Genomic DNA, 23,008 nt, shown 5'->3' with positions numbered 1-23,008 from the left:
TATTCTGAGAGACACTGTAATGGTGGGCAAGTGACATCCTGCATTTGTCAAAACTCATAGGACTGTGTAACACAAAAGATAAACCCCTCATGTAAACTCTGGGCTTTAATTAATAACAGTATATCAGTATTGGCTCATTAATTTAATCAATGTACCACAGGACGCAAGATGTTAATGATAAGAGAAACAGTATGCAGGGGGTCAAAGGGTATGTGGAAACTCTTTGTACTTTCTGCATAATTTTTCTGTAAACCCAGAACTACTCTAAAACAAAGCTTATTTTTTTAAAAAAAGCTTTAGTATCAAAGGTACATGATCCAGTTTAGAATATATCCTAACTTTAAAAATGTTAAAATATCAGGGTAGGGGGATGTTTTGGACTCCAGAGAATAGGTAAAATTACTTTGGTTCAGCCTAAGAAATAAATGAGTTTGTATCTTTTGTTCTTACTGTCCCTGTGACATCTCCTGAGTTCAGTGTGCACCTTCAGTGTTCACTACCCATTGAGTGATAAATGCATGTTAGTTTCCTTTCTTCCTTCTAAGAGTTCTCCTTCAGGCCAGCTCCTGGAAAAGCCTATGCTCTCCTACTGTGTCCTGTCTGCTTCTACAGCTAGCTCCAGCTGAGCTCTCCTGAACATCACAAAGTCATCTTCTCCTGATTTGGGCCACTCTTAGGTTGCTGACCTTATGGCCAAGCTGCTCCAAGCTTCAGTGATGACTCCAGCATCCTTTTCTGATGTCACTCTGCAGAACTTTTTAAAGGACATTTGGGCTTTGGCTCAACAGGCACTGTCTTACCAAAGCCATGCCTTTATTGAGAAAAGGCAAGAAATATTTACTCATAATAAAATCTTGTATTATTTTAATAAATGTTTATCAAAGAGAAAACAATAAAAGGTAGATAACCCAATTATCTAGATGGCTACAAAGTTGGAATTCCAGAATACTTTTAGCTTCACTTACTTTTTTTCAGGAGAAATTCTAGTCCTGAATTTATCTCTAATAGTCTTTGGTGTGGGGTGAGTATCCTATCTGTACCTTTTCTGCACATGTAAAACAGGGAGGTTGGACTAGCTTATGTTCCCCTGACATTAACTCCCTCGTAAACACCTTTTTTTTTTTTTCTTCCAATATTTGGGCTCCTCCAAACATCTGCTATGTTCAGCAACAGGGGAGAGGTGCTCAGATTAGGCTAGAAGCAGCAGCAGACCAAATCTATAAAGAGAACGTTGACATCTCAGGAAGTTAGCAGGACTAAAAATAGATTTGGTTGACGAGGAGCAATAGTGTCTTATCTTCACAATGCTTGTCAAGTCTTCTCCCTCAATTTCCTGCCCACTATTTCATTCTCACCTGACTCCTCCTCCCCTGGAGCAAATTCCGGGAGTTTCCGTATCAGCCTGGATGGCTCCTGGTAGTCAGGCCGAAGGGGAAAGATGCGATCGTAGGTTGAGTTGGACTCCTGCTCACTTGGTGACGAGGAGCGATTATTGTTGAACATGCTGGACTCACTTGGCAGGGAAAGGCTGACTGTCATTTCATCATCCAGCATCCTCCGGGAAGCCTGGAAGAGAAGAACATGGGAAAAGAGCATTGTGAGGTACAGAAAGCAATTTGGCCCTTGCCTGGCTTCCTGAGAGCCAGACCATACCTGAGCCTCATGAGTGGGGGATGACCAGACCAAGAGAGACCACCTAGGACCCCAATGTTGACTACCCTCAGGAGGCATAATATAACCTATCATGACCACATGGGGAGGCCAATAAGAGCCTGGAACCCCAAGGCTCGGATGGGCTTCATGGTTGGTGAGAATGTCTGTTCTCAGAAGGGTAGCATATTCCCTTGGGACATGGAAGCTTTGCGCTAGTACCCTTCCCATACCTTACTCTATGTGTCTCTTCATTTATATCCTTTTTTGTTGTAATAAATCTGTAGTTGCACGTACGGTATAAAACCAAAAAAAAAATCCGTTGCCGTCGAGTCGATTCCAACTCATAGTAACGCTATATGACAGAGTAGAACTGCCCCATAGGGTTTCCAAGGATCAGCTGGTGGATTTGAACTGCCAGCCTTTTGGTTAGCAGCCAAGTTCTTAACCACTGCACAACCAGGACTCCAAGTGTAGTATACTCTCTGTGAATTCTATAAGTCATTCCAGTGAATTATCAAACCCAAATGGGTAGTGAGAGCGAGGAAGTGCTGGTGTCTGCCTATCTGGCATTCTAAAGAACTGTGTCCTTTTAACTTGTAAGCCCTGACTTAGCTCCAGCGGCTAGGGTCAGAGAAGGGCTGCATGGGCAGGTGGTCTGAAGCAATGACTGTCTAACTTGTGAGCTCTGACCTAGTTCCTGGCGACTAAGGCTGGAGAGAGAGCTGCTTGGGTGGGAGAAGGAGGATGTAGAAGCGGAAGACAAGGACTGGGTCCATCTCCACATTTGGGGGATTGGATTCATGTCGATCCTTACCACACAGTTAGTGACAAAGGTAGGATTTACCCACTTTATCTCTTACTTAGTGCAGGCATGTTGACACAAAGGATGTCATCACTGCCTTCCTTAAACCTAGCTTTTCCACTTACCGTTATTAAACTGCAGAAACTCTGCAAGTGACAGGGATGCAGTTTGGTCCCACAAATACCTGTGTTGTGGGAACTGAGACTGATCCTTCATTTCTACAAGGCAGAATTTTACCTCCTAATCTCGGTGCTACCAACATTCATTAACATTCATTGAAATATTTATAAGCATTATTTATGTGACACTATAAGAATTTATCAGCAGCCAAAGATCTCTTGAATATTACTGTTTTCTATAATCTATTAGAGAGTTTTGTTAAATTTTCCTTTAGTTGCTTTGATTTGATGTAGACATGAATTAAAATGCTCATTAACAAGTATACTGTAACATTACAAATCAGCCATTCTTCACCTGATAACTCCTCATTATTTACTAACAAAAAAATAATATGCCTACAAAATGAGAAAGAAAAGCCCTAAGTGTCAGGGATCTGGTGGCAACTTACACCTAATACAGGAATAAGAAGAGTAATACAACTAATTGTTTTGGCATCCTGTCTAATGTCTACCCCCTGTCTGTCAGTTCGTCATACTGTGGTGGCTTGCTTGTTGCTATGATGTAAGAATCTATGCTACCAGTACTTTAGATACCCACAGAGTCACCTGTGGTGGGCAGGTTTTGGTGGAGCTTCTAAACTAAGACAAACTACAAAGAAAGGCCTGGTGATCTACTTCCTAAAATTAGCCAATGAAATCAGCCTATGGATCACAACAGAATATTATCTGATATAGTGCTGGAAGATGAGTTCCCTAAGTTGGAAACCACTCAAAATATATATATATAAACTCATTGCCATCGAGTCTATTTCAACTCATAGTGACCCTATAGGACAGAGTAGAATTGCCCCCATAGGGCTTCCAAGTCTGTAACTCTTTACAGAAGCAGAATGCGACATCTTTCTCCCAAAGAGCAACTGCTAGGTTCAAACCACTGACCTTTCAGTTAGCAGCTGATTACTTAACCACTGCTCCAGTAAACGCAAGCATAGTAACAATTGTGAAGATAGCACAGGACCGGGCAATGTTTCATTCTTTTGTCTTTGGGGTTACCATGACTTGGAGCTGACTTGAGTGCAGCTAACAACAACAATCTAACGTGACCTACGTGCTCCTTTAAAAGGGCAATACCAGCATCTGTACATATGTGACTTGGATTTAAAAATAAAATGTTCCATTCCAACAAACAGACTTTTGAGTATTTAATGGAAAAACCTAGGTGTTTGTTTCACCCACTAGACTGAAAGGCCTTTGGTCACAATAGTACCTCAATGTGGAACATGGAACCTAGCAGGCAATAAGTACTCAATAAATGTGGGTTGCATCTCTCAAAGAAAGAATGCTGAGGATACCATCAAGAGTATCATACTAATATTGCTACAGTCTAAAGGTATGTTAGGTAATGATTCTTGGAATGTATGTGTGTGCTTGAGGGTTTTCCACAAAAAGTTCTGTCCCCTGAAAGAAATCCTGGGTGTCATTCTAGAGCACCTGGGTGTATCTTACTTAGGAAAGAAAGAATTCCTGGAATGATCAAGTTAAATATTCAAGGACAAAATTTTTGCTCTTCCCTTTCCTTGAGAATCTCCAATCTACCATTTGTATCCCAGCCAATGAATATATTCCAACGAACCTCAGAAGAAAGAACCAGAGAAGAATGGTAAATTTGAGCTCGAATAAAGAGAAAAATAGCTTATAGTGGAGAACATGACCCCCTCCCCAACCCAACTAAAATGTAATCATAGCAGACAACTCAATAATGACATATCAGCTTCAATCTGCTCAATAAACCTTCAGTCTTCCAGCCTCCCTCTCTCCTATTCTTTGCTACCCCTCACCATGGAACACCTCATTTTGAAAACCCAATGTGTTTAAGCATTCCAAAAGAGGAAAGGATTGCTTATTGCCTCATTAATACCTTGAAACACATCCATGCCAATGGACAAGCTCTCTGTGGATTATGCCTTTCAGTCATCAGCCACTATTTGTGAATTGGAAACTTTAATTTAGTGAAGGTGTTCAGGATGATGATAGAGTCCTTGGGGGAAGCATGGAGTGCTCCTATGTGAAATATCCTTGCCTAAAAAACCTTGACATAAACCTCAGCCATCTCAGGAATCTCAACATGGAATAAGTCAGAAAGAAATTCAAGCTACTTCATAGGGTCACTCCTCTTACTTCTTTGATTTCAGCCCCTTCTTTCTGTCCTCCACCACATGTCTGTCAGCTTGTTCTTCTGTGATGGCTTGTGTATTGCTATGATGCTGGAAGCTATCCCACCAGTATTTCAAATACCAACAGGGTCACCCATGGTGGTGAGGTTTCAGTGGAGCTTCCAGGCTAAGACAAACTAGGAAGAAGGACCTGGAAGTCTACTTCTGAAAAAAAGATTGGCAGTGAAAACCTTATAAATAGCAGCAAAACATTGTCTGTCATAGTGCCAGAAGACGGACCCCTCAATTTGGAAAAATTAAAAATACAACTGAGGAAGAGCTGCCTCCTCAAAGTAGAGTCAACTTTAATGACGTAGATGGAGTCAAGCTTTTAGACTTTCATTTGCTGATAAGGCATGACTCAAAATGAGAAGAAACAGTTGCAAACAGCCATTAATTATCAGAATATGGAATGTACGAAGTATGAATCTAGGAAAATTTTAAGTCATCACAGATGAAATGGAATGCATAAACATCAATATCCTAGGCATCAGTGAGCTGAAATGGACTAGTATTGGCCATTTCGAATCACACAGACATATGGTTTACTATGCCAGGAATGACAAATTGAAGAGGAATGGTGACACATCCAATGCCAAAAAACATTTTAAGATCTATCCTGAAGAACAATGCTGTCAGTAATAGGATACTATCCATATGCCTACAAGGAAGACCAGTTAATATGACTATTATTTAAACTTACACACCAACAACTAAGGCCAAAGAAGAATAAATTGAAGATTTTTACCAACTTCTGCAGCCTGGAATTGATCAAACATACAATCAAGATGCACTGATAATTACTGGTGACTAGAATGTGAAAGATGGAAACAAAGAATAAGACTAGGTAGTTAGAAAATATGGCCTTGGTGATAGAAACAATGCCAGAGTTCACATGAGAGAATCTGCATGACCAATGACTTCTTCGTTGCAAATACCTGTTTCCAACAAAATAAGTGGCAGCTATACATGTGCACCTCACCAGATGGAACACACAGGAATCAAATCGACTCCACTATGGAAAGAGACTATGAGAAATGTCAAAATCATCAGTCAGAAGAAGGCCAGGGGGAAGCTGAGGAACAGACCATCAATTGCTCATAGGCAAGCTCAAGTTGAAGTGGAAGAAAATCACAACAACTCCAGGAAAGCCAAAGTACAACCATAAGTATACGACACCTGAATTTAGAGACCGTCTCAAGCATAGATTTGATGCATTGGACACTAATGACTGAAGACCAGACAAGTTGTAGAACGACATAAAGGGCATCGTACATGAAGAAAGCAAAAGGTCATTTACGATACAGGAAAGAAAGAAAAGACCAAAATAGATGTCAGAAGAGACTCTGAAAGTTGCTCTTGAACACAGAATAACTAAAGCAAAAGGAAGAAATGATGAAGTAAAAGAGCTGAACAGAAGACTTCAAAGAGTGGCTTTAGAAGACAAAGTAAAGTATTATAATGAGATGTGAAAAGACCTGGAGATAGAAAACCAAAAGGGGAGAACATTCTCGGCAATTGTCAAGCTGAAAGAACCAGACAAAAAATTCAAGCCTTGAGTTACAATAGTGAAGTATTCTATGGACAAAATACTGAATGACACAGGAAGCATCAAAGGAAGATGGAAGGAATACACAGAGTCACTGTACCAAAAAGAATTGGTTGATGTTCAACCATTTCAGGAGGTAGCATATAATCAAGAACCGATGGTACTAAAGGAAGAGGTCCAAGCCGTACTGAAGGCATTGGCGAAAAACAAGGTTCTAGGAAATGATGGAATACCAAATGAGTTGTTTCAACAAACGGATGCAACACTGGAGGTGCTCACTCATTTATGCCAAGAAATTTGGAAGACAGCTACCTGGCCAACTGACTAGAAGAGGTCCATATTTGTACCTGTACCAAAGAAAGGTGATTGAACAGAATGTGGAAATTAGTGAACAATGTCATTAATATCACACACAAGTAAAATCTTGCTGAAGATCATTCAAAAGTGGTTGCAGCAGTACATCAACAGGGAACTTGTAGGAATTCAAGCTGGATTCAGAAGAGGACACGGACCAAGGGATATTATTGCTATCAGATGGATATTGGCTGAAAACACAGAATACCAAAAAGATGTTTACCTGTGCTTTATTGACTATGCAAAGGCATTCGACAATGTGAATCATAACAAATTATGGATAAGATTGTGAAGGACGGGAATTACAGAACACTTGTGCTTATGATGAAACTGTGCATAGATTAAGAGGTAATCATTCGAACAGAACAAGGGGATACTGTGTGGTTTACTGTCAGGAAAGGCGTGTGTCAGGGTTGTATCCTTTCAACATACTTATTCAATCTATATGCTGAGCAAATAATCCAAGAAGCACTTACTGATGAAGATCAAAGACCACAGCCTTCAGTGCGGATTACACCTCAACATAAAGAAAACAAAAATCCTCAGGATGGTCTTCATCAGTAAGCGCTTCGAGTCCTCTTCCCTTTCAACAAGTAAAGTTGTGTAATCTGCATATCAGAGTTGTTAATGAATCTTCCTCCAATCCTGGCACTGCATTCTTCTTCATATAGGCTGGTTTCTCAGATTATTTGCTCAGCATATAGATTGAATAAGTACAGTGAAAGAATACAACCCTAATGCACACCTTCCCTTATCTTAAACCTCATGGTATCCCCATGTTCTGTTTGAACGACTGCCTCTTGGTCTATGCACAGGTTCCTCAAGTGTACAATTAAGTGTTCTGGAATTCCCATTCTTCACAATGTCATGCATAATTTGTTATGACCACACAGCCGAATGCCTTTTCATAGTCAATAAACCACAGGTAAACATCTTGCTGGTACTCACTGACTGCAGCCAGGATCCATCTAATATCAGCAATGATATCCTTCATTCCACATCCTCTTTTGAATCCAGCTGGAATTTCTGGTAGCTCCCTGTTGATGGATTGCTGCAACCACTTTTGAATGATCTTCAACAAAATTAAAAAAAAAAAAAATTTTTTTTTTTTTTAAGATATTAATGATACTGTTAGATAATTTCCACATTCTGTCAGATCCCCTTTCTTTGGAATGGATACAAATATGGACCTCTTTCAGTCAGTCAGCCAGGTAGCTCTTTTCCAAATTTCTTGATGTAGACAAGTGAGGACCTCAAGCCCTCCATCTGTTTATTGAAACATCTCAGTTGGTATTCCATCAATTCCTGGAGATTTTGTTTTTCACCAGTGCTTTCTGTGCAGCTTGGACTTCTTCCTTCAACACCATCAGTTCTTGATTATATGCTACCTCCTGAAATGGTTGAACATCAATCAATATGCAGTGATTCTGTGTATTCCCCCCATCTTCTTTTGATGTTTCTTGCATTGTTCAATATTTTCCCAATGGAATCCTTCAATATTGCAACTTGAGGCTTGAATTTTTTCTTCAGTTCTTTCAGCTTGAGAAATGCCAGATGTGTTCTTCCCTTTTGGTTTAGTAACTCCAGGTCTTTTCACATTTCACTATAATACTTTACTTTGTCTTCTCAAGCCACCTTTTGAAATTTTCTGCTCAGATCTTTTACTTCATCATTTCTTCTGTTTGCCTTAGCTACTCTATGTTCAAGAGCAACTTTCAGAGTCTCTTCTGACATCCATTTTGGTCTTTTCTTTCTTTCCTGTCTTATAAATGACCTTTTGCTTTCTTCATGTCTGATATCCTTGATGTCATTCGACAACTCATCTGGTCTTCAGTCATTAATGTTCAATGCGTCAAATCTATCTTGAAACGGTCTCTAAATTCAAGTGGGACATACTCAAGGTTGTATTTTGATTCTCATGGACTTGTTCTAATTTTCTTTAGCTTCAGCTTATACTTGCATATGAGCAATTTTTCCTCAGTCAGCCCCTGGCCTTGTTCTGATTGATGATATTGAGCCTTTCCATTGTTTCTTTCCACAGATGTAGTCAATTTGATTCCTGTGTATTCCTGTTTCTGTTGTTGAAAAAGGTATTTGCAATGAAGAAGTCATTGGTCTTGCAAAATTCTATCATGCGATCTCTGACATCATTTCTATCACCAAGGCCATATTTTCCAACTACTGTTCCTTCTCTGTTTCCAACTTTTGCATTCCAGTCACCAGTAATTATAAATGCATCTTGATTGCATGTTTCATCAGTTTCTGACTGCAGAAGTTGGTAAAAATCTTCAATTTCTTCATCTTTGGCATTAGTGGTTGGTGCATAAATTTGACTAATAGTTGTATTAACTGGTTATGATCTTTAAGGTTGTGTGTCAGTTTGGCTGGGCCATGATTCTCAGTGGTTTGGCAGCTACGATATAGTTTTGCAGTCATATAATGATGTGATCATTTCTATCCTGATCCATAGACTTGAGACATCTCATTCTCTACAACTGTGTAAACCATTTCCTTGATATAAACCTCTCTGTGTATATACATATATTTATACACTTTACTGGTTTTGCTTCTCTAGAGAACTCAGCCTAATCCTGTTGGTATTTGAAATACTGGTGGTATAGTTTCCAGCATCACAGCAACATGCAAGCCACCACAGTACAACACACTGACAGATGAGTGGTGGGTTATGCCCTTCAGCACATTATAATTTCTCATGAGAAAAAGTTAAATATAGCTACTATGCCCACTGATTACTCAATGAGATTCAAGTCAAATAATATATGTAAAAAAAAAAAAATCTTTGTAGTCTATAAAGTGCTAGACAAATATAAAAATAATTATTCAGATTATTTGGTCTAGAAAAGTAGATTTTGATGAGGGATACATAATCATAACCTCCAAGTAAATGAAGAAGTAGGAATAGAATTGTGAGAAACTTAGCTTGGATATTAATGATGCTGGATGGCTTTCTATAAACACACACATAGACATCAAAAACAAAGAAGCAAACGAACAGAAAAAGAAGAAAAGGAACTTCACTGTATTATCAGAAATTTTGGCTAGGTATGAGTAGAGTGCTCCTCAACCTTGGTTGTGCGTCGGAATCACTTAATTTTTTTTTTTTTTTAATTCAGATGTCTGCACTCCACCCCATCCCACCCCACATCCCTCAACCTAGGTAATCAAAATCTTCAAGCAACATGCCTGAGAAGCGATTCAATGTGTTAAGAAGAGTTTTCTGAATATTCTAGGAAAAAATCCAAACGACCTGTTGCCATCGAGTTGATTCTGACTCATAGCAACCCTATAGGACAGAGTAGAACTTCCCCATAGGGTTTCCAAGGAGCGCCTGATGGATTCAAACTGCCAAACTTGTGGTTAGCAGCCGTAGCTCTTAACCACTACACCACCAGGGTTTCCGAATATTCTAGAGAAGTTCCAAAATCTCCCCTTTAAAAATGAGAAAATAGACTTAGATTATCCTTTTCTAGCTTATTGCAGCAACAAGCTTCTCCAGCTTCTCCACTCCTATGCTTATTGGCGCCCTGGTTAACTCCCCAGCCATTTATAAATTCTTCTAATTTGCCATTCAGTTCTGGGGAGACAGTGGCTCAGGAAAAATAGGAGCAGCTTCCTATCTCACGCCTTCTGCGTCTCCTCACCTTCTCCAGCATTTTCTGCCAGAACTGCCTCCAGAGGATGATGACAATGATGGCCAGGAGGATGAAGATGATGGCCACCAAGCAGCCAATCAGAATCCGTGTGTTGCTGTCATCAACTTTAAGCATTGGATCTGTGGCCAGGAAGAGAAAGACAGGATATATGATCATCTCATGGGACAGGAAAAAGCATGAAGGACTGGACTAGGGGCAGGAAGGTAGAGCCTGTCCCTTTGGGATAATTTCAGAAGACGTCACCTTAATACTTCTGCTTATCCTTGGTTTTGCTATTCTTTTATCAATTTGCTCCTATATCCTACAGTCCTCCTTCATAAGACAGTAGCATTTTGCCCTCCATGTCTTGGATTGGATAATGGAGAATCTCTCCATTCCTCCCCCAATTTTTTCCCTGTATTACCACAGGCCCCAGTACTACCTCATAAAAAAAAAAAAGGTGAGGACCCAGTTTTACCCTTTGCACTCTTTGAGACATGCCAAAGGTAGTTAAGAGTCCTCTGCAGAAACACTCACACACGTTCCCTGGATTGCTACCTTGTATTGCCAGTAACTGTTTGAAGCAATGAATACATGTTAGCATATTTATCTCCAATTAAAGAGACCAGCATTTTGTTTTATAGACTTCCACCCATTCATTGAGATCCCCACTGTGGGTCTTACCTAGAAATATTCTTTTTTTGGTTTGTCTCTGCCTCAAATTTCCCAAACTTTCGTGGAGCAATTGGAACAATCCTAGCCTCTGCCTCAGCTGAAGAATCACAAGGACCAGCAGTAAAGAGAGTGAGTTTGGGCCCAAACTCAAGGCTATTCTTCATCCAAAGCCACCTGGGTACCAAGACTCCTACACAGATAGGCCTTTTGCAAATCTCCACTGTTAATCTTCCAGGAGGTCCCTTCAACTTAATTTTCATGACTAGGAATCATACATACCATAGGTTGTGGGCACCACAGGGGAGGTGGGCAGGGCTCCAGAATTGTTGTACATTGCAGCATCTGTTACAAAACAAGGACGGGTCAGAGCAGAGGAGAAGCCAGCTAGGTAAGAATTTTTCTAACTGTAGGTTGTGACCTAACAAGTTTTGTTTTTGTTTTTTTAGAATTTGTGTGTGTGTGTGTGCTTTAAGTGAAAGTTTACAAATCAGGTCAGTCTCTCATAGAAAAATTTATATACACCTTGCTATATACTCCTGGAAGCCCTGGTGGTGTAGTGGTTAAGTACTACAGCTGCTAACCAAAGGATGGGCACTTTGAATCCGCTGGGCACTCTTTGGAAACCGTATGGGGCAGTTCTACTCTGTCCTATAGGGTCGCTATGAGTTGGAATCAACTCGATGGCACTGGGTTTTATATACTCCTAGTTGCCCTCCCCCTAATGAGACAGCACACCACTTCCCTCCACTCTCTATTTTTGTGTCCACTCGGCCAGGTTCTGACTCCCTCTGGCCTCTCATCTCCCTCCAGACAGGAGATGCCCACATAGTCTCATGTGTCTGCTTGAGCCAGGAAGCTCACTCTTCACCAGTATCATTTTGTATCCCATAGTCCAGTCCAATCCCTGTCCGAAGAGTAGGCTTTGGGAATCGTTCCTGTCTTGGGCTAACAGAAGGTCTGGGGACAATGCCCACTGGGGTCCTTCTAGTCTCAGTCAGACCATTAAGTCTGATCTTTTTATGAGAATTTGAGGTCTTCATCCCACTGCTCTCCTGCTCCCTCAGGGGTTCTCTGTTGTGTTCCCTGTCAGGGCAGTCATTGGTTGAAGCTGGGCGCCATCTAGTTCTTCTGGTCTCACGCTGATGTAGTCTCTGGTTTATGTGGCCCTTTCTGTCTCTTGGGCTCATAATTACCTTGTGTCTTTGGTGTTCTTCATTCGCCTTTGCTCCAGGTGGGTTGAGACCAATTAATACATCTTAGATGGCCGCTTGCTAGCCTTTAAGACCCCAGACACCACTCTCCAAAGTGGGAGGCAGAATGTTTTCTTAATAGATTTTATTGTATCAATTGACTTTGATGTCCTCTGAAACCATGGTCCCCAAACCCCCGCCCCTGCTATGCTGGCCTTCAAAGCGTTCAGTTTATTCAGTGACCTAGCAAGTTTTGAAATCAATTTAGTGAGTTGTAACTAGCCTTTTTTCAAAATGAAACAAAATAATATATTAAGTAACACGATATCACCATTCATCTCTATAGAAAAGACAACTTTTCTTTTGTAAAACTTTTATGTTAAATGTTTTATTCTGTGTGTCAAAGTAAAAAAAAAAGAACTTTGAGAAACAGTGGTCTGAGGGCTGGAACCACACATTAGCATAAGGCATATATAGAAAGTAGAACCCAAATTCAGCAAAATGTGGAGAGAATACAATGAGTAAGTAGGTATGGGACATAATGCTAAGATGCATGCTTTTTCTTTCAAGGAAATTACATCGTTTTAAGGGTTTCTACTATACCCCATTGCCTGAGCCCTCGGAGTGCCCTTTACTGTGATATTCTAGCTTCTGAGACTGTGTCCTAAAAGTGTATCTGCCAGATCGATGTTGGCAACAGTTTTTTTCCCTGTAATTTGTCTAATCAAAAAAAGTCAAAAATTAAAATATACATTTCCCTTCTGAAACCCATTTCCTCCAAAAATCCTAATTTTTCTTCTTCATAACATTATTATGCAAACAGGGAGATGTCCTAGTTATCTAGTGCTGCTATAACAGAAATACCACAAGTGGATGGCTTTAACAAGCAGAAATTTATTTTCTCATAGTTTAGGAGACTATAAGTCCAAATTCAGAGTGCCAGCTCTAGAGGAAGGTTTTCTCTCTCTATGGGCTCTGGAGTAGGCCCTTGTCTCTTTGAACTTCTACTTCTGGGTGATCTTCATGTGGCTTGGCGTCTCTCCCTCCATCTCTGATTGCTAGCTTGCATATAATCTCTTTTATATCTCAAAAGAGATTGACTCAAGATACACCCTACACTAATCCTGTCTCATTAACATAACAAAGACAACCCATTCACAAATGGGGTTATAACCTCAGGCATAGAGCTTTACAACACATGTTTCAATTCACAACATTCCACCTTTTGGCCTCCAAAATTTATGTCCTTGCCACATACAAAACACATTCACCCATCACATCAACCCACAAGTCTTAGGTCAAAATCTCATCTCCTGAATCATCTAAATTAAATATGAGAGAGATTTTAGGCACATTCCATCCTGGGGCAGAAATTCCTTTTCATATGTGAACTTATGAAACCTAGACTATAAGTTATCTGTTTCCAAAGTACGATGGTGGAGTAGGCACAAGGTAGATATTTCTATTATAAATGGGAGAAATTGGAGGAAAAGGAGGAATAACAGGCACCAAGCAAGTCCAAAACCCAGCAGAAAAAATTTCATTAGCTGTAAAGGCTTGAAAATTATCCTTTGTTATCTGAGACCATCTGGGCAATGGTCTTGCCCTCCAGACTCTGGTGTTGGCCATGCCCTCTGGATTCTGGGTAGAGGACCCTTGGCCCTGAGCTTCAGCCCCACCTTTCAAGCCCATTGGGACAGCAACTCTGCTCCCTTGGCTTTAGGTGGCCCCATTCTCCCAGTCCATCTGAGTGGTAACCCCACCCCCTCAGTCCTGGCAAGTCGCATTCTTCTGCCCCTTGGGCATGGCAGCCCCATCCCCTCAGCTTTGGAGGCAGCACCATCCCCCGGCACACCTTAGTGATTGCCGCACTCTCTAGAATCAAGTTGGGGAAGATCTGACTCTTCAAAATGTAGGAGGCTATGGCCCCACCATTTAAGATCCAGCAGATCATGACCCCACCCTTTGAAACCAAGTAGACCCTGCTTCCTGCTAATTCTGCTAATCTCTAGGCTGCTCCAGGAATGGGCCTTTTCTCTTCTTAGAGAACAATAGATATAGCTCTTTTGGCCTGTTTCCTGCCTGTAAAATTCCAAAAGGCAGACAGCATTCTTTCCTTTCATTCTTTCTCTGTCTTCTTCATTCCAAGCTGATGGATTTTCTGTTGTGGTTGTTGGTTAGATCCATCAATCAAAGGCTTAATCTCTTTAACAAAAGATTGTATAGCTATGTCCTTGGTGAACATTCTAGTACACATGTCCTTAGTTTGTACAACAGAATTTTCCAAATCTTTAGGTTCTGTTCTCATTTTGCACTTTACATTTAAGTCCATCTCTTTCCTCTCATATTTTACTGTAAGCAACAAGGAGAAACCATGAGGCACCTTTAAGATCTTGCTTGGAAATCTACTTAGCTAAGAATCTAAGTTTATCACTTACAAGTTCTACCTTCCACTAAACATTTGAACATAATTCAGACAATTTCTTTGCCACTGCATAAAAACCACCATCTTTCTTTCACTGTCCAATCACATGTTCACCATTTTCTCGTAAAGCCTCACCAGAAGTACATTTCACGTTCACATTCCTAGGAATGTTCTGTTTCTGGCACTATATGTATTCTCTAAGATGATAGAGACTTTCTCCATAGCTCTCTTCACTTCCTTCAGAGCCCTCATCAGAATCACCTTTGACATCCATAATTCTACCAACAGTCTCTTCAAGACAATCTAGGCTTTTAGGCACCTTAAAGCTTTTCTAGCCTGTACCCATTACTCAATCCCAAAACTGTTTCCACATTTTAGACACCTGTTAGAGCAGCACTCCACTCTCAGTACCAAATTCTGTCTTAGTTATCTAGTGCTGCTATAATAGAAATACCACAAGTGGATGGCTTTAACAAGCAAAAATTTATTTTCTCACAGTTTAGGAGGCTAGAAATTCAAATTCAGAGTGGCAGCTCTAGGGGAAGGCTTTCTCTCTCTATTGGCTCTGGAGGAAGGTCCTTGTCTCTTTGAGCTTCTGTTCCTGGGTGATCTTCATGTAGCTTAGTATCTCTCTTCCCCCATCTCTGCTTTCTAGCTTGAATATAATCTTTTTATATCACAAAAGAGATTGACTGAAGACACACCCTACACTAATCCTGCCTTATTAACATAACAAAGACAACCCATTTCCAAATGGGATTAACCACAGGTTAGGATTTACAACACATATTTTTGAGGAACACAATTCAATCCCTAACAGGAGGTATCAGGCATCTACGTGTACTATTGTGAATTGGGTCCTCAGTCTCCAGTAAGAACGAAGATGATTGTGACATTGGATTTGACACTCAAGAGATCCCAGGAGTCAATAACTCTAGTCCATGGCTATAATTAGCTATCACAAGATAATTACTACATTGAGAGGATCCCTGAGGATGGATGGGAATCTATTGCCCCCCACCACAAGTTAACACAATGTAATTGGCACTGCTTTTGAGCATCTAAATTTCTGCTCTCAATACAAGCTACATATAAAATAATCTATAATTTCACTCTTAGATCAAATCTTTAGCACAAAAAGATATTTAGACACCAAATCTGGTTTTCTAAACATATCCTCTATTTCCCTACCAGTACATCTTAATTAGCAAACCATATGGAAATTTTCTTCTTTTAAAAAACAGAATCATAAATGCCAAGGACCCAATGATGGATCCTGATCAAAAAGGAAAATTGTGGACCAGAACTCCAGATTCTTATAGAACCAAATTTACTGGACCCATCGGGACAGGGGGAACCCCAGAATCTATTGTCCGGAGATAAACTGTAAGTCTTCAGTCAAAACTATCCTATCATCTTTAAACTAAACAATCATTTAGCTCAACTAGTAAAGAATGTTTGCCTTGAGCAGTATGATCTTTTAAAGAATTATCTTTACTAGATCGAATTGACAAAAATAACTTTAAAAGAAGTGGAGAAGTTTAGGGGACAGAGAGTCTAAAGTTTATTGGTGGTGAAACAATATGGATAGAGATTGAAAGAACGGTGATACAATGTGAAGAATGTAAACAATGTCACTGGACTGTATATGTAGAAAATGTTGAGTGGGTGTATGTTTTGTAATGTGTATTTTCATCAAAAATAAAATAAATAGAATAAGAATGATGGGGTCTTCTGGTTAATCTTTAAATTAGCTTTTCCTTTTTTGTTGCATTATCTTAAGCCTGGACTGTTCTTCCAGGGCCAGTGAAAGTCTCAGTCCTTTGATGTTGTCCATCAGTCAGAATCAACTCAACAGCACACAACAACATCACAAACCCAGTCTTTAGTGACTCCTCTCCTTCTGACTACTCACTGCTGGTACCAATTTGAATATGTTTTGAAAAATCATTGTGTAGGTCTTGTTTCCCACCTAAATTTTGATGGCATAGGCAATGCCCTAAATGCCTTTTTAACTTTTGAAGACTCAGTACAGTGCCTGGCATCCAGTAAACTCAGTGTCTATTTGCTGCTGTTATTCAATCAAGAATAGGGCTTATAATTTAAAATGCCCACCAGCCCACTGCTGTCAATTCCAACTCATAGTGACCCTATAGGACAGAGTAGAACTGCCCCAGAGTTTCCAAGGAGCGCCTGGTGGATTTGAACTGCCGACCTTTTGGTTAGCAGCTGTAGTACTTAACCACTATGCCACCAGGGTTTCCATAATTTAAAATAAGTCCCCAAAAGTTGAAAACAAACTGAAAAAAATGAACCTAACTGTATATCATGTTGGCAGCATAACTACACAGAGGAAAGAATTAGTCCATCATTATTCCAATTGACTTCAGAACACAGGATTTTGATTGCATATCCTCAGTAGGATATATTCTAAAGACAAAAGAATTGCAAAGAACCTCATTGTTTTGGATTGAATTGTGTCCCCCCAAAATGTGTCAATTTGGCTAGGACATGATTCCCAGTATTGTGTGGTTGTACACCATTTTGTCATCTGATGTGATTTTTCTATATGTTGTAAATTCTACCTCTATGATATTAATAAGGTAGGATTAGCAACAGTTGGTTAATGAGGTAGGACTCAATATACAAGATTAGATTGTGACTTAAGTTAATTTCTTTTGAGATACAAAAGAGAGAAGTGAGCAGAGAGGCTTGGGGACCTCATACCACCAAGAAAGCAGTGCTGGGAGCAGAAAGCATCCTTTGGGCCCAGGTTCCCTGAGCCTGAGAAGCTCCTAGACCAGGGGAAGGTTGATAACAAGGACCTTTCCCCAGACCCAACAAAAAGAGAAAGACTTCTCCTGGAGCTAGCACCCTGAGTTTGGAATTCTAGCTTCCTGGACTGTGAGAGAATCAATTTCTCTTTGTTAAAGCCATCCACTGGTGGTATTTCTGTTATAGCAGCACTAGATAACTAGACACTCACTAAGTAGGCATGTTGTTAGTAAGTAGGCATGTTGTTAGAAATGATACTGGCACTGTCATTTTGAACAAGAGAATAAAGCAAATGCTGCTAACATTGTTACCAAAAAAAGACCCATTGCTGTTGAGTCGATTCCGACTCATAGTGACTCTACAGGGCAGAGTAGAACTTCTGCATATGGTTTCAAACTGCCAACCTTTTGGTTAGCAGTCACAGCTCTTAACCACTACTCCACCAGGGTTTCCATTAACATTGTCAGGAAACACAATATTTAGCAAAAATAAGAGGTCCAAGTATGAAATCAAATTTAAATTAAAAAAAAAAAAGATAACGAAATGGACCAAGTTCAACATAAAGTAGTAAAACACACAAAACCACAAAAGAAGAAGGACCAAGCAAAAGCAAAACATGAAAAAGAGCAAATATCTACTTTGGAAGCCAGATTAATGGTATGAATTGAAAATTTTCAGACTATGGTACTAAATATGTTTAAAGAAAGCAAAGAGCACATAGAAAGCAAACTAGCAGAGATCAGGAAACAAACGGGAGGAACAAAATGAGAGAATCAACAAGGAAATTGAAAGCATCAAAAAAATAAGTAAAGAGAACCACTGGAACTGAAGAATAAAGCAACTGAATTAGAAAAAGCAAGAGAAACACTCAACAATAGAATCAAACAGAAGATAGAATAAATGAACTAGAAGACAAAATAATTGAACTTATCAAGTCTCAAGAAAAAAGAAAAGCAAATAAAACCAAACGGTAATATGGGATTCAATTAAGAAATCTAACATTAGAATTATTGGAATCCCAGAGCACCATAACAATGATAAAGGAACAGAAACAATTTTCCAAGAGATAATCAGAGAGAATTTTCCAGACCTGAACAGAGAACCAAGCCTGTGACTACAGGAAGCTATCTGAACCCAATCAGAAGAAACACAAAAATCAATTCCATGACATATCCTAATAAAATTCTTGAAAACCAAAGGAGAGAATTTTGAAAGCAGCAAGAGAAAAATGCAATATAACATACCAGGGGTCTTTCATATGAATCACTGTGGATTTCTCCCAGAAACTCTGGAGGCCAGAGATAATGGAGTGACATATATAAAATACTTTAAGAAAATAATTGCCAAGCAAGAATTCTTTACCAGCAAAGTTGTCATTCAAAAATGAGGGGCAGGGAGGCCTCACTCTACCTGATTTCAGAACCTATTATACAGCCACAGTAGTCAAAACAGCCTGGTACTGGTACAACAACAGGCACATAGACCAATGGAACAGAATTGAGAACCCAGATATAAACCCATCCATATATGAGCAGCTGATATTTGACAAAGGCCCAGTGTCAGTTAATTGGGGAAAAGATAGTCTTTTTAACAAATGGTGCTGGCATTACTGGATAACCATTTGCAAAAAAATGAAACAGGACCCATACCTCACACCATGCACAAAAACTATCTCCAAGTGGATCAAAGACCTAAACATAAAGACAAAAACGATAAAGATCATGGAAGAAAAAATAGGGACAACGTTAGGAGCCCTAATACAAGGCATAAAAAGAATACAAAACACTACCAAAAATGACAAAGAGAAACCAGATAACTGGGAGCTCCTAAAAATCAAACACCTATGCTCATCTAAAGACTTCACCAAAAGAGTAAAAAGACCACCTACAGACTGGGAAAGAATTTCTAGCTATGACATCTCCGACCAGCGCCTGATCTCTAAAATCTATATGATTCTGTCAAAACTCAACCACAAAAAGACAAACAACCCAATCAAGAAGTGGGCAAAGGATATGAACATGCACTTCACTAAAGAAGATATTCAGGCAGCCAACAGATACATGAGAAAATGCTCTCGATCATTAGCCATTAGAGAAATGCAAATTAAAACCACGATGAGATTCCATCTCACTCCAACAAGGCTGGCATTAATCCAAAAAACACAAAATAATAAATGTTGGAGAGGCTGCAGAGAGATTGGAACTCTTATACACTGCTGGTGGGAATGTAAAATGGTACAACCACTTTGGAAATCTATCTGGCGTTATCTTAAACAGTTAGAAATAGAAATATCATACAACCCAGAAATCCCACTCCTCGGAATATACCCTAGAGAAATAAGAGCCTTCACACGAACAGATATATGTACACCAAAAAGCTGGAAGCAACCAAGGTGTCCATGAACGGATAAATGGTTAAATAAATTGTGGTATACTCACACAATGGAATACTATGCATCGATAAAGAACAGTGACGAATCTGTGAAACATTTCATAGCATGGAGGAACCTGGAAGGCATTACGCTGAGTGAAATTAGTCAGAGGCAAAAAGACAAATATTGTATAAGACCACTATTATAAGAACTTGAGAAATAGTATAAACTGAGAAGAACACATACTTTTGTGGTTACGAGGGGGGCAGGGAAGGAGGGTGGGAGAGGGTTTTTTACTGATTAGTTAGTAGATAAGAACTACTTTAGGTGAAGGGAAGGACAATACTTAATACATGGAAGGTCAGCTCAACTGGACTGGACCAAAAGCAAAGAAGTTTCCGGGATAAACCAAATGCTTCAAAGGTCAGCGGAGCAAGGGCGGGGGTTTGGGGACTATGGTTTAAGGAGACTTCTAACTCAATTGGCAAAATAATTCTATTATGAAAACATTCTGCATCCCACTTTGAAATGTGGCGTCTGGGGTCTTAAATGCTAACAAGCGGCCATCTAAGATGCATCAATTGGTCTCAACCCACCTGGATCAAAGGAGAAAGAAGAACACCAAGGTCATACGATAACTATGAGCCCAAGAGACAGAAAGGGCCACATGAACCAGAGACTTACAGCATCCTGAGACCAGAAGAACTAGATGGTACCCGGCCACAACCAATGACTGCCCTGACAGGGAGCACAACAGAGAACCCCTGAGGGAGCAGAAGATCAGTGGGATACAGACCCCAAATTCTCACAAAAAGACCAGACTTAATGGGTCTGACTGAGACTAGAGGAATCCCGGCGGTCATGGTCCCCAAACCTTCTGTTGGCCCAGGACAGGAACCATTCCCGAAGACAACTCATCAGACATGAAAGGGACTGGACAGTGGGTAGGAGAGAGATGCTGATGAAGAGTGAGCTATTTGTACCAGGTGGACACTTGAGACTGTGTTGGCATCTCCTGTCTGGAGGGGGGATGGGAGGGTAGAGAGGGTTGGAAGCTGGCAAAATTGTCATGAAAGGAGAGACTGGAAGGGCTGACTCATTAGGGGGAGAGCAAGTGGGAGTATGGAGTAAGGTGTATATAAACTTATATGTGACAGTCTGACTTGATTTGTAAACGTTCACATGAAGCTCAATAAAAATTAAAAAAAAAAAAATGAGGGGCAGTGGGGGTGTAATCAAGACATTTCCAAACAAACAGAAGCTCTGGGAATTTGCCACTACCAGGCCAGCTTTGAAAGTATTACTCAAGGGAGTACTCCATATAGAAAGGCAAGAGCATTAAATAAATATTCGAATCTATACACAGGAAACAAATTTTTAAAAATTAGAGAGCGAGAGATCTCAAAAAATGCAATAACATGGACAGTCATAAGGACCAAGTATATGATATTTTTAGGGAATAAACTCAATAATTAAATCCCACAAACAATACATCAAGTTTATAAGAAATAAGTACAAAGTAAACTTATTGAATATAGGTTGTGCATTGATGTTAATGGAGACATACCAACAGAAATGAGGGAGGGAAGAGCATATCAGGAATAGATACATTATGTTAAGGTTGTATGTTAACTGTTGTTCATATGATAAATGTTCTTGCAGTTGTATATTGTGTAATGCAAGTCGTGTAACTACGAAATCACCAAGAAAAAACATTCAGAAGAGGGCGAAGGCAAAATGGCTCATCACAAGAAAACAGTCAAATACAAACAAGAACAGAAAAATAGGAATAAAAAACTAAGATACAAAACAGTCAAAAACCAAACAACAAAATGAGTGAGGTAGACGCTCCATTTTCAGTAATAACCTTAAATGTAAATGGCCTAAACACCCCATGCAAAAGACAGAGTGGCAGAATGGATTTTAAAAAATCCATGATCTGTCCTTTTGCTGTCTATAAGAAATACAACTTAGACACAAACAGACTGAAAGTAAAAGGGTGGAGGAAAATATTCCACGCAACTGGTAAACAAAAAAGAGCAGGGGAGGCCATGCTAATATCAGATAAAATAGACTTTAAATCAAAATCTATTACTAGAGACAAAGAAGGACATTACATAATAATAAAAGGGTCAATCCAGCAAAAAGACGTAACAATTATAAATATCTACACACCTAACAGAAAGGCTCCAAAATACATGAAACAAATACTGACTAACTTGAAAAGAGAAACAGACAACTCCAAAATAAGAGTAGGGGACTTCAGCACACCACTTTTGATTACAGACAGACCATCTAAAAAGATCGCTAAGGACATTGAGAACTTAAATAAAACCATAAGCCAGTTGGACCTAATGAACATATATAGAACACTCCACCCATCATCAAAACAGTACACATCCTTCTCCAGCACACATGGATCATTTTCCAGAATAGGCCATATGCTAGGACGCAAAACAAGTCTCAACAAATTTAAAAAGATTGAAATCATCAAAGCCTCTTCTCTGACCATAACGGTGTAAAGCTAGAAATCAACAACAGGAAAAATAATGAAAAAATATATAAATAAATACATGGAAACTAAATAATCTACTGCTAAAAAACTATTGGGTCATAGAAGAAATCAAAAGTGAAATTAAAAAAATTCCTAGAATCAAACACGAATGAAAACACAACATATCAAAACCTTTGGGACACAGCAAAAGTCAGTACTCAGAGGGAAACTTATAGCAGTAAATGCCTACATTAAAAAAGAAGATCCAAAATCATTAACTTAAACCAATGATTTGAACAAATAGAAAAGAAAAGCAAAAGAAACCAAAGCTACCAGAAAACAAATGAAATAATAAAATTCGAGACAGAAATAAACAAAATAGAAAAACAATAGAATCAACAAAACCAAAAGTTGGTTCTTTCAAAGGATCAGTAAAATAGACAAAACACTGGCTAGACTGACAAAAGAAAAAAACCAGAAGAAGCAAATAGCCAAATTAAGAAATGTAATTGGTGACATTACAACTGATCCAACAGAGATAAAGATCATAACAGATTACTATGAAAAATTATACTGCAACATATCTGAAAACCTAGACGAAATGGGCAAATTCCTAGAAACACACTACCTACCCAAACTAACACAGAGGTAGAAAATTTAAACAGACCCATTACAAAAGAAGAGACTGAAGATGTCATCAAAAACTATTGAACTAATAGAAGAGTTTAGCAATGT

General features: G+C 39.4%; 1 protein-coding gene across 3 annotated transcripts in view; it reads right to left on the bottom strand.

Annotated features, from left to right (window-relative positions):
- Window positions 1-23,008, bottom strand: part of DDR2 (discoidin domain receptor tyrosine kinase 2) — a 238,348-nt gene that overhangs the window by 23,306 nt on the left and 192,034 nt on the right. For all 3 annotated transcript variants that reach the window (XM_049881090.1, XM_049881089.1, XM_049881091.1), the window contains 3 exons: window positions 11,298-11,360; window positions 10,353-10,483; window positions 1,356-1,566 (listed from right to left, as the gene is read on the bottom strand). In XM_049881090.1, coding sequence (XP_049737047.1) covers window positions 1,356-1,566; window positions 10,353-10,483; window positions 11,298-11,360 — 405 coding nt within the window. The remainder of the gene's footprint in view (window positions 1-1,355; window positions 1,567-10,352; window positions 10,484-11,297; window positions 11,361-23,008) is intronic.

Source organism: Elephas maximus, chromosome 3, assembly GCF_024166365.1.
Source record: "Elephas maximus indicus isolate mEleMax1 chromosome 3, mEleMax1 primary haplotype, whole genome shotgun sequence".
NCBI lineage: Eukaryota > Metazoa > Chordata > Mammalia > Proboscidea > Elephantidae > Elephas > Elephas maximus.
The sequence above is the reverse complement of the archived record's forward strand: the minus strand, read 5'-3'. Positions and strand labels throughout refer to the sequence as shown.